General features: G+C 37.0%; 1 protein-coding gene across 1 annotated transcript in view; it reads left to right on the top strand.

The window, feature by feature from the left end:
* LOC121315616 (fibrillin-2-like) overlaps nt 1–13115 on the top strand; it is a 97736-nt gene that overhangs the window by 55151 nt on the left and 29470 nt on the right. The window contains exons 20-27 of the mRNA XM_041249866.1: nt 4239–4358; nt 5074–5211; nt 6869–6919; nt 8184–8309; nt 9299–9526; nt 9996–10121; nt 10380–10508; nt 10913–11038. Coding sequence (XP_041105800.1) covers nt 4239–4358; nt 5074–5211; nt 6869–6919; nt 8184–8309; nt 9299–9526; nt 9996–10121; nt 10380–10508; nt 10913–11038 — 1044 coding nt within the window. The remainder of the gene's footprint in view (nt 1–4238; nt 4359–5073; nt 5212–6868; nt 6920–8183; nt 8310–9298; nt 9527–9995; nt 10122–10379; nt 10509–10912; nt 11039–13115) is intronic.

Here is a 13115-nt window from a genome sequence, read left to right as displayed (position 1 = left end):
ATGTTATCTACAGGGTTTTTTTTTTTTTTTTTAACAGTATTAGGGTGGATCCTGTTTATAGTTACTGGTCTTTTGTTTTATGATGGATTGTTTAAACTTTTCTGGCTGCAATTAACTAGAGTCTAAATCAATGCAAAGTCAGTAGTGGTGAGTGATTTCTGTGACGTTATGACCTTAAATTTAAAACAGATGTCTTTTAAAGTCAGTTTCCAGCAGAATACAATAAATTATTATCCCTGGCCATGTCTGCCTTCAGGTTCCCATTCATTTGCATAACATGTGTACAGATATTTGTCCTAACAATGAGGGTAATTGTGCTAATAGCTGAGACAGTGGAACTCTGCCTTTCCCCTTACTGTGCCTAGTGTTTAGGTTCATAGTTCCTCATGTTTTACTACTCTCAATCTTACTTTTCTTAATGAAGGCAAAGGGAACCAGCTTTGGCGTGCACTGGTTATGTTCAAGGCTTTTTATGTTGAGTGTGTGCTTACTCATCCACTCCACATTATAAAACCATAAAATTAGTTCAGCTCAGCCACATTTTACAGTCTCTGCTGGGGTGCACTGGAAATATGTACACTAGGTTCACATAGTGCCTGCCCTGACTGTAGCCAGTTGCTACAGTAGCCCCCATATTATTAGCAGTGCATTTACTAACAACACATGTAAAGATAAAGTACAATGGAATTGTTATACTTTTTAATCTGTGTGTGTGTGTGTGTGTGTGTATGTGTGTATGTGTATGTGTGTGTGTATATGTATATATATATATATATATATATATATATATATATATATATATATATATATATAATATTTAAAATGTGAAATCTTCACATTTTTAATAAACATACTTTTTTTATGTGTCTTTGGCAAAGACAAATCTATGTCAGTTAGCTTTCTCACAAATAGCCCTAGCTAATGGAAAGAGTTGTTGTCAGTCTGCCAAGTCACTGCTAGAATCATTCCATGTGCTCTGTGGATGGGGGCATTGTCATCCTGGAAGAATAGCTGCAACATAGGGTGAAGATGATCACTCAGTACTATTAAGTAGAAATTAGCATTGACCTTGCCTTCTAAGGGAATGAGTGCACCCAAAACATTACAGAACTACCAGAACCCTACACTGTTGGAACCAAGCACTCAGGGCTGTAGAGTTCTTTAGGTTGGCGCCACACGTGCACTAGTCCATTTGTTGAGAACATGGTGAAGGATGATACATCTGACCATATCACATTTCTCCACTGCTTGGTAGTCCATTGCCTGTGCTCTTTGCACCACTGGACTCGCAAACGTGCATTGCCAGGTGTGATGAGCGGTTTGTGCACTGCAACCTGACTATGCTATCCCGCTCTGTAGAGTTCTCGGTGGACCGTTTTTGATGAAACTGGCTGCTTGCGCCCCAAGTTGAAATTTGCAGTCAATTGATCTGCAGTTGCTCGCCTGTTTTGCCTTCGAATTAAAGCATGGATATCACGATATTGGAGTATGCGCTTCCAGCCACTGTTGCCCTTTGTTGATGATGTCTTTCCCTCTGAGTTCCATGCCGACATCACCTTAGACACGGTTGTTCGTGAAACATCAGCAAGTTGAGCTGTCTTGGTCACTGAAGCTCTTGCCAAACGCGCCCCAACAATCACCCCTCTTTCAAAGTCACTGAGTTCTCCTCTTGCAGCCATTCTAGCCAGAATTATAGGCAACTAGACCTGTCCAGCATTTTTTTACATGACCCTAAGCATGCTGGGATGTTATTTGCTTAATTAACACATGCGCCATAGCTGTGTGGAAGCTCTTGCTTTCAATATACTTGGTGTCCCTCATTTACCCAGGTTTTTAAATTTTTTTGTCCACTACCTGTACTTGAACTTTGACCTGTTCAACTCCATGAGACCATCACTTTCAATTAAAACACAAAATGTCTTGTTTTCAATCACTCAACAACACCCACAGTACTGACATGTTCATTAATGATCAACAAAATGAGAATACATAAAAAAAGAAGATGTAAAGCTGATACATTAGTGTCAGAGAAACTGGAGAGGAGCAGGAATTAAAACAAGGGAAAGGCAATCATCCAAATAAAGCTGAAGCACAAACAGATAACGACATACAACGTCTGTGCAGCACTGAAACACTACATTTAAAAAAAAAAAAAACAACTGTACTGCTGAACCTCGTCGTCTTTAATATTAGCATCACAAGGATATTCATATATTATAAAAAATAATAGATGGGCCTCTTCAGTGAGTTACAGGAAAGCAATTCCACCTCAGGTTTCTGTGACAGTTTATAAATTACTCGACCTTTGGTCTAGTAATTCATGATGTCACAGAAACCCTAGATAGAATTATTTTCCTGTAACTCACTGAAGCCCATCTATTATATATATATAGTGACAGAAATGGCTTGAGTGGTGACATCAGACCAGGATGAAGCTGCTCACATACATACAGACTGGGATATTAAAGGCGCTGTGGCGCTTATATTAATAAATGAACACAAATTTTAAAAAAGGGTTTAACAAAATGGGAACAGAGAACAAACAAAACAAAATGGCACGCTGGCCAAACAAAATAGACAGATACAAAAATAACTAAAACAAGTATTCTGCTGATTTTGAACCAGCATGCGTAGCAATTGATTCTTTGTATTGATTTTTATATCTCCTCTTATTTCCGTCCTCTACTCCTAAACACTCTGCCCCAGCAGAGGTGAAGCGGGTCCTTATATATCAGGTGGCCAGGAGTTAATGATGTAATTGACAATCAATTAACTCCTAGCCACCTTCTACATTCTGCATGAGCAGGCAGGGAGAGGAAGGTAACTCTCTCGCTGCCGAATCAAACAGTAATAATGATGACTGGCTATCGTCCGTCTACATAAGTAAATACAATCCATACATTTTTAAATCATACTAATACAATAATAAACCATTACTTTTAAATCATAATACATCATGTTTTTAAATAATCACAAAATACAAACCCCTGTTCAAAATAAACAAGTACATTTTATCAGCAGCTTTTTGCCCTGCCACAATATACTCTGTGTGTGTGTGTGTCTGTGTGTGAGTATATAATGTAGTATATTATTGGGTCTATTATTTTTTTCCACTTACAAAATGCAAGGAACTCCCAAAATTAGTTCTTAGTCACCTTCCACAGAGTTAACTTAAAGTCTGAAACAATGTCATCCTGAATAAAGCTCCCCCATTTTGTACCCTATGCTGTATGTATCCCATATGTGGCTTTTGTGACCTCCCAGATTTTCTGTGAAATGTGTTAGAATTTTGTGAGAATTTACTCATTCATATTAAAATTGCCTTACCAATTAGATATGTTTTCCATTCGCGATATAATTGTTGATCCATTTCCATTATTATGGGAAAAAAGCTCTATATTGCTGCATTACCTAGAACTTATTTTGATTTCTGGCTTGAGAACAAAGTGTAGACCATTATGCTTTTATTACTATGTGCAGTACATTCAAATCTCCTCCTTTTGGTTTTCATGACATTGCCAGTTTGTGGTTAAATATTTGATTTTCCTGGAAGTTTAATGATGCTATCGGATCACTCACAACTGGATGTTTGTCTTCTAAAACTGCTGCCAGTAGGTGGAATACAGTCGGATTCTATATAGAAACATCTGTTTAATGTTAGAAAATGTGAAACCTCCACTTGCAAGTGCGCTGACCAAAGGATTGACACAGTGCCGTGGTAAAACGTTTCACAATCACCTTCGGGTCTAAGCAGTTAATGGCTGACAGTTTTCTTTTCAGTTCCATTAGTCTTTTTGAGTATTAATTAGTGGAAACAATAAATCCTTTGTAATTGTGCTCAGCATGGCACTGGCTTGAAATTTTATTGTAGTACAGTACTGTAGAAGGAAACATCAAATTTAATTTCAGATACATGCATTGTAATTTATAAATCGTGTCCCTGTCAGAACATTAAAATCATTGTTCTAGCATTGTTTGTTTAGTTATAGCTTGTAAGTAAAGTAAGGAACATCTAGTTGATAGGTGGGGTGCACTAGCAAACATATAGAATCACAAATCGAGTTGAAGCCTACCTTATAAAACAAGGCTATTTTGTAGTGGGTTACTTTTGTGATTGTGTACATTTGGAGAAACTGGAATGAATGGATGAATTATAAAAACAAAAAAGATAGAGTATAATTAATATTAAAGATTACCAGTTGCAGATGTAACAAAAGCCTTTTTTTCTTGGACTTCAGATGTGAACGAATGTGACAGCAGCCCCTGTGCTAATGGAGTGTGTAGGAACAATGCTGGATCCTTCTCCTGTGAATGTTCTCCTGGCAGCAAACTAGATTCTACTGGGTTGATCTGCGTGGGTAAGAAATTATGGGATGATACTTCATACAGCCATGCTGTATGTTTCTTAAGTGTTCTGTGAATACCTCTGATCAAGCTGAGAATGTATTTCTTGTGCACTCTTTGCTGTGCCGGCCTGCGAGAGATGAATGCAAGTACACTTGCAACTTGACTGGAGAAAACTACCAAACACTAAATATATTATAAGTTATCAAATCTATGTAAAAACAGACAAAACCCTGATATCTACACTCTACATTATAAGTGTAGTTGCTGCTATTAGGTTGTAGGTCAGTTTCAGTCCTGTATACAGAGGAACTAAAGTAGCAAGGTATTTAATTTAGTCTTGCTAGGAAGTGTTTGGGCATTGATTAGTAACTACTAAGTTCTGTGATCATACAGGTCTAGAGTCCAAGATGACATGACTGCAGGCTAACATACTCTAATTGGATACATGGACTTTAAACAAAAGCAACATAACTATAACGTTTCATGTTGCAGAAGGTAGTTATTTCTAGATTAGGAATATTTCATCAGTAAAAAATATATACTTTGACTTTGAAGTTAATGGCAATAATATTAATAATCTAGCATCCTCATTTGATTTAATGTCATATTTATTCCCAGCTGTAAACATTTTACATGTCTTTGTATCAATAAACAAAAGTGTATTTAGTTCTAATCAATTCAAATGTAATGGAGACTAACTAACTTGTTTTCTGTTTGTCACAACAGACAGCCTGAAGGGAACATGCTGGCTCAATATCCAGGATGGCCGCTGCGAGGTGAACATCAACGGGGCGACGCTCAAGTCTGAGTGCTGTGCCACTTTGGGAGCTGCTTGGGGCAGTCCATGTGAACGCTGTGAAATAGGTACGTCCTCTTTCAGGATGCAAGAACAGTGTCCTCACGCCACCCAGAAAGCTGATGATTAGCTTTACCCAGAACTTAAATGCAGTCATTGGAACTGAAATAAACTTCGGATCAAACAGCTATTACTGCCCACCCCACCCTGGAGTGTCATCTATATCTAGAGCTTTTATTATATTGTTAAAGAAATTGATTAGGTTCATTGAGTTTCACACAAGCTAGCTTTGAAATATGATGTCAAATCTCTTCTCAACCCTGAACCTTCATTTGTTAAGAGTGCTTTTTTATTCCTGAAAAGCATAATGCCTGAGAAAATGGGAATGAATGAGGCAGGGTTAAGACAGGGGTCAGGTTTTCCAATCTACTTTTGTCTACAAAGGAAGTACATGTGAAACTCAATGATGCTGTCACCATTAACCAATGTTTGATGGGTTTGTTTGAAATAGAGCATGGCTTATGTTAGGATGACATTGACTAATAAAACATGTCAGTACCAGCTCATCTATGTACTACAATTTCTGTGAGGAGCAAGTGAAGATACAGCTGACTTTGAGCATAATAAATGGCAGGGATAAAGTTTTTGGTTTACTATTTGCTCACAAAACAATACATATCCAGCGACGGTATATAGTACCAAGTATTATTGCTTTTTGCTTTTGAGTTGCTTCAGTATGTATTATAATTATAAGTAGAGCTAGTAATTTGTAATTATGTTTATGAGAAAGTCTTAAATGAATATACACAGACTGGTTTCTTTTGTTGTTTTTTTTTTTTAATGTACAGTATATCTGCTGAAAAAAAAAAACTTAATTGTTCTTATCTCAGCTGGAAGGGTATTCCATAAAGTGTGAATATGTCTTTGTCTCCAAGCTATCTCAAAGCAGAGTAGAGAGTAGACAAGTTGTCTGAGGAGTTGGAAGATTTCTAGCAGTGTGCTCAAAAGTTCAAGTTTCTGTGGATGGGTTATTAGAGAACAGAAATATTCTACACTAATAATATGGTTAGTGGTTAGTAGCTGGTATTTTCCATGTATCTGCTTCTAGCTATAGTGCTTAATTTGTTTGAACTTTCATTTAATGGGTAAGAGTGAACCCAGTATGGTGTACAAGATAAAAAATAAAGTACGCCTGTTGCTATGTTTTTGATATTAGCATTAACTTGGAAAGTTACTGAATATTACATATACTGTAATCTATCCTCTTGACAACAAGCCCTCATTAGCCACACATTTTGAGTCTCTGTTTAATGTGGTCTGACCTTATTCCAGTTATTGCTCATGACTGACTGATGTCCCTTGAAAATATGATTTGGTAATGTAATGCTTGGAACTGCCTGACGCTATTTGGTTTGTATTTGTGGTATTAGTTTTAAAATAGGAATTGTCTAGCATTGTGTAAGATTGGGAATCACAACCATTATAATCTAAGACAGCAGTTCCAACCACATAATTCTTTGCTTAGGCCTCTGTTTTGTTGTAAATTTCTTCCTGGGAGGAACTGCTGAAGTAGGTTCCTGGTTATTGATGAATAATTCAGACTGCTAACCATAGAATAATTAAATTAAATTTGGCCCTATCGATGTACAGTTAAAGCTTAAAATGTTTTAAACATGATATGCAAAAACTGCATAGTTTTAAAGAGATGTTTATGTTTGTTTACAGATACTGCCTGTCCAAGAGGATACGCTAGATCAAAGGGGGTTATCTGTGAAGGTTTGTATTTTTATTTATTTTATTTTATTTTTTATGGCTGAATATCTGTTTTGTTTTCATATCTGTTAAACACCCAATTGGTAGTGATGTATACCTAAATGTATTTACTGAAATTAAATACATACATTGCATAAGATCATCCTATGTCAGTTCCTGTTTACACTATGTATAGCAATCTGTGATATACATTAGTATAGGTGACTCCTGCGAATGAGACTGCAAGTTGGGAGACATCCTGTCAATCAATCTGTTGCTGGCTATGCAGTTGTAGAGAAAATAAGGAATATTTGTATCTTAAAGTTTGGAAAAGACAATATCAGTGCTGGAGACGCCCTATAGCCTGGAGATCGCAGGTTCGAATGTCATTGACCGCCTGGGTTGGCAGGGCAATCCACGGTTCACCGCACACCAGTGACCCCTGTGGCTGACAAGGGCGCCTGTGGGTCTGCAGTGGAGCCATTCAGATCTGTGTTGTTCTCCGGCACTCTAGGTCTGTTGGCTTCGCTGTGGATCCGCAGTGTGTATAATGATGGATTGGCAGGAGCTCTTTTCGGAGGGCTCGTGTTTCAGCCTGTTTCCTGAGTCACCGGGATAATGCAGCGATGAACCGTGATAAAAATAATAATTGGGCATTCAAAATTGGGGAGAAAAATGGGGTAAAAAAATAATAAAAAAATAATAAAAAAAATAATTAAATAAAATATCTCCTTGGAGGAAAAAAAGATTCAAAATTGTATGCTAAGCAATGGGAAGGAACTTTTTGGGACTGTTGCAATAGCAGCGTTTTTAAGCTGGAAACTTACAGAAAGTTACTGATATTATGATAATGGATTCCTGAAGATTATTGTATTAGATAATATATTCAGGTTTTAAGTACTACTTGTCATTCTACTTACTTAACTGTACAGCTGTGCATAACATAGTTTGAAGATTGTATGTGCCTACAGCTTAGTTTTGCTGAAGGGTACCCAGGGTGTTGTATTGATTGTATTAATGGCTAGTAGGTTTCTGTTGCTGTGATAGTGTGCTCAATTCCTATGGGTGTTCCTGAGGGCATATGTCTTTATTTTAACAGGAGCAATGGGATTGTCCCTGATCCAGTTATAGGTAAAGTGTAAACACTACAAGGCCCTCTGGGTCAAGCTTATCAATGAATCAGTGTCCAGGTCAAATAAAAATGAGCTGCTGATAAGGTGAAAGTGTGAATGGACAGATCTGTTGGGAAAAGTCTAAAAGTGTTTTTTTTCTCTCTTACCCCTTACAGATGTCAACGAGTGTGAAGTTTTCCCGGGTGTCTGTCCCAACGGTCGCTGTGTGAACACAAAGGGCTCCTTCCAGTGTGACTGCCGTGAAGGCCTGACGTTGGATGGAACAGGGAGAATGTGTGTTGGTAAGAACAAATATGACTGCCCTTCTTTTAAAATGCCTGTCGGAACTGAGTAAATATTTGTACATATTGCAAAAACTTACGAGTGCACAATATTCAGAAACTAAAAAATCTCACTTTTTGAATTCTTATTTTGAATGTTCTTTATTTTGCCACGTTCATCCAGCCTCTTTGTTTTTTAGCATAGTACAACAGCTTTATGTTTTAACCATATGTGTGCAGCAGAGTATCTTGTAGACTTCTGTTTTCTAAACACCCAATGTCTCTTTTTAAGAAGATTTTTTTTGTGTTGTGTTGAGAAACAGACTACCAAGCACAACTATATTCTATTTAATGTAGAATTAACTGAAACCATAAGAACTCAGGCCAGCCAACTGTGGTTAATTAAACAAACTTATAGTATTGCTGTATTGGGCCAGTTTCCTGACCATCCCACAAGTTAAGTAATCCTATTTGGAAATGTGTTGGACAATCTTGGCCTAATAGCACCTTATTAGGAATGGTTTTGTGGTTGGTTGGTTCTACAGTGCAAAAGTATTAGCTCTGGTTACACACTGAAACCCCTGGTTATAGCCACCTAGAGGATAAAAGTTAGGGCTTGTTCACAGAAATAAAATGGTAACTCATAACTAATAACCATGACTGCTTTGAATGAGTTGTCCTATATTATCATTATTTATTTAATTATTTATTTATTTATTTCTAAGATTAAGAACCATCAAACAAGTGTTAACGTTACTTATGTTGTGTTAATTAGTTATTAATGGAAGAAAATGATTTAATTCCAGTACATAAAATGTTTTTCAGTTTATCATAGCCAAAATACCCTCCACATCCAGTATTTTGGAGTGTCTTTAATTACGGCTCTGGGCTCTGAGTTTTAATCAGTTATCTAGCATGTAATTCCAATTGCATTGGGTTATTTTACTGAAATAATGGCGCCCGTTGCTTGTGACCCGACGGTGGAATAAACTACCTGTTCCCATTTTCAGATGTACGTGTAGAGCAGTGCTATCTGACATTTGACGAGGATGAATGCACTCAACCAGTGGCTGGCAAATTCCGAATGGATGCCTGTTGCTGCTCCATTGGCTCTGCCTGGGGCACCGAATGTGAGGCTTGCCCCGAGCCAGGCAGCCAGGAGTACGAGGCCATCTGCCCCAGAGGACCAGGCTTTGCCAACAGAGGGGACATTCTTACAGGCAGACCTTTCTACAAAGGTAAGTCAGAGGGATTCTCCAGTGAAAGTACATGCCTGCTTCTGTAGTGGTACAAAGAATTACTATTTCAAGTACTGTGAGTAAAAACCGAGTATTTACTGTAAAACGCACTTGCTACGAAGCAAACATATTTAACATCCATAAAATGATGAGCAGCAGAAATGGCCTAAGTGCAGACGCATTTTATGGAGCACTGAAACAACCCATTAATATTTCAATGAGGCGTGGACTTTTTGTTAATTGGCGTAAACCTCATCTCAAAGGTATGTGTGTTTTTCTTGCAAATCAAGGTTAACAAAAAGTAATTGTGCTTTGCATAGATTTTTTTTTTTTTTACTAAATATGCGTAATTTGTTTTGTACAATCAGGCAAGAAAGCATAACACAAGTTCATAGCGTAAGTTCAATTGAACTTGTTTTTGGTGTTTTTTAAGTTTTTTTTAATTTATTTATTTATTTATTTTTTACAGATATTAATGAATGTAAAGTATTTTCCAGCATCTGCAGCTATGGCAAATGTCGAAACACTATTGGCAGTTTTAGATGCAGGTGTGACAGCGGATTTGCACTGGATATGGAGGAGAGAAATTGTACTGGTGAGTCGTGTTATCAAAGTGGTCCACTATTACATAAATTTGCATATAGTTCATTGTTACATAGATTTGTATACCCATTCTAGAATTTTTTTTTAAGTATGTTGCTTACGTATTGTTGATTTTGCCCATATACTGTACATTTTTTCACATTCAACAAGAAATGAAATCAACTTTGTGGATGTCAGAAATGTGCATCTCGTAAGTAAATTCCTTCCCAGTCATGTGATCTATAATACATTGAGATTTCTTTCTGTCTAGACATTGATGAATGTCGAATCTCCCCTGACCTCTGTGGAAGTGGTACCTGTGTCAACACTCCGGGCAGTTTTGAATGCGAGTGCTTTGAAGGATATGAAAGTGGATTCATGATGATGAAGAACTGTATGGGTAAGTGTGGCTCTGGTTTGCTTGCTTCCTTAACCCTCTAGCTTGTTTCTGGAACCTATGTGCATCTTTCAAAGAGCTGTCCACCAAAACTGTAATTGATGTCTATTAGCTGAAAAGAGTAGGGACGGACAAGCAGATAAATGGATTGCTACGGACAGCTGCCAAATCAGATAGAGGGACAGAGAGATTGATTAACAGACAACAGGAGTGATGGGATTGACAGACGCAAAACAAAGTAGGATTATAGATGAATTAATAATAAATTACTGATTGATTGAGTGATTGACATTCATAGTGAGGTTAGTTCTTAGATCTTTCTTATGCGTTCTATGAATCACTGAATTGTTATGCTGAACCACAGTTATATCTCTATGACCCTGGGTTGTTTTTGCTGTTGCTTTCAGATATCGATGAGTGTGAGCGTAACCACATGCTGTGCCGGGGAGGCACTTGTGAAAACACGGAAGGCAGCTACATGTGTGTTTGTCCTCCAGGGCACCAGCTTTCCCCTGACGGAGATGCCTGTGTTGGTAAGGGCAGCCAGCTTTTGAAATTTTCAACAGCAGCATCCGCTAAAATTTGGTCCTTTTTAAATTCCATAATATTTTTTTGAATTGTGAGTCAAGCTTATTTATCCACAGAGCAGAAATGGCTTGATAGCTGCCGGGTATGCATTTTTTTGGATTAACGAGTTAGTTTAGACTTCATGGGGTCTATTCATATAGCGTTAACGCCTGTCGAAATGAGAAAACAGGAGTACATGGTCGGATTTTGTCCACAGCCGCCTATTTAACGGCAGTTGCTATTCATAAGAGATAATTCAAATGCGTTGTTAAGCCCCAACGATTTTCGTCTATGAAGACATGTTTTTAATGAATTGAGAGAAAGGTTAATGATTACGTCATTAGTATAAAGTTTTCATCCGTCCTGAGCATCAGTCTGTTATTCATAAGAGTGAATGACAGCAAAATGCTGTCGATAATTAGTTATTGAACGCTTTCTGCAGTCAAGTCTAAACTAACGACAACTTCGGCAGACTATTTTTTTAAAGACCTATTTTATTACTACACTTCCTCTGTTATACAGTTTGACATACCCATGATTTAATACAGCCTATCTTGTATTATAATCTGTAGCTTTATATGAAGGAACATGTTTAATATAAATATATACTCACACAAGAACGTATTCTCTGGCATAATAATTTTGAAACAGCTCTATGAAGCGGAGAGCAAGCGACAGACTGAGAATAGACAGTTATTTTGTTATTATTATTATTTCTTTGCCGTGATCCGTGGCTGACAGAGGTTCTTTTCTTTTTATTTATTTGACCCGTGTCACAGTAAACAGTTTGGATGAATACTGCTTGTGTGAACCTGTTTATTTTCATTACACTATACAGTCAGGGCCGGATAAACCTGATAAGGATAAACCTAATAAGGCCAGCTAATAAGGCTATAACCTTAGACTCTCATATTTTGTAGGTGCTTCTTTAGGGCCTCTATTCCATATTGAAGTAACAGCTGCACAGCCATCGGAATTTTTTGGTCTCATTAGATAGATATTGCTTTGAACAAACGGACGACAGTAGCGACACGAATTATAGCATCCTTGTGGTCAGTTAGAAAACTACTCACTTAGTCTTCAACCTTCATCTCTGCGTCAGCAGCTTATTTTTCAAGCCGTTTCAATCTTCAGTCTGCCTGCGTTTTTATTTCCTTTATTTGAGCGCTCACGTTGGCTTGCTTCGTTGTATATAGTGCTGATTGTTTATAGTTTCCCTTACGAAAAAAGGTTTAGTTGCAGAAATATACCGGCAAGATTGCAATTAAAAAAGGTTGCAAGAATGGAATTACCTAGGTAGCAACAAGGTTGCAGATAGCTGCAACCTTGCTGTAAGTTAGCAGGAAGGTAGCAGAAACAGTCCTGGGCCTGGACCACGCACCTGTAAATTACATTAAGTTGTTGAGTGCCAACTGTAGCATTTAATCCTTAATTGCTGATATCAGTAATTATATACTGTATATTATATACATTATATTGATATTGTTGTATATAGTGCTGATTGTTTATAGTTTATTATACAGACATTTTACATTCTGAAGATTCTATTTAACCGTATTCGTAATCGTAATTTTGGAACCTTGTGGCCAGACGAATCGATTCTTCGGAAAGCCAGGTCAATTTACATGTTTTTATTTGTTTATTTTAAGATTTTTAAATATTTATGTTAAAAGTTAATGATTACTGTAAACCGTTTAATAGTTTTTATTTTTATGATCTAAAAAAATAAAATCAACATGATTTTCTAACTAAATCGCCGGAAAATGCTATGAACAAACGTTGTAGATCTTGTAAAGTTGAATATTTTACGATATTTGCAATTTTTGTGTAGGACTAACTGTTTTCAAGGGAATCGTGATTGAAATGTTCATAGCTGTGTGCATGATACCTGTCGCCCCTTTACATAAAATTAGATTTTTTAAAACTTCTATTGCGTACAGAATTTAAAATCTATTGCTAGCAGTACCTACTATCATTAAACACAGATAGCTTTCCTTATTAATAAAGTGAGTATTAATTAATTGAGATAATTTCAGTTTTCAC

The sequence above is a fragment of the Polyodon spathula genome, chromosome 1 (assembly GCF_017654505.1).
Source record: "Polyodon spathula isolate WHYD16114869_AA chromosome 1, ASM1765450v1, whole genome shotgun sequence".
NCBI classification, from domain to species: Eukaryota; Metazoa; Chordata; class Actinopteri; order Acipenseriformes; family Polyodontidae; genus Polyodon; species Polyodon spathula.
The sequence above is the reverse complement of the archived record's forward strand: the minus strand, read 5'-3'. Positions and strand labels throughout refer to the sequence as shown.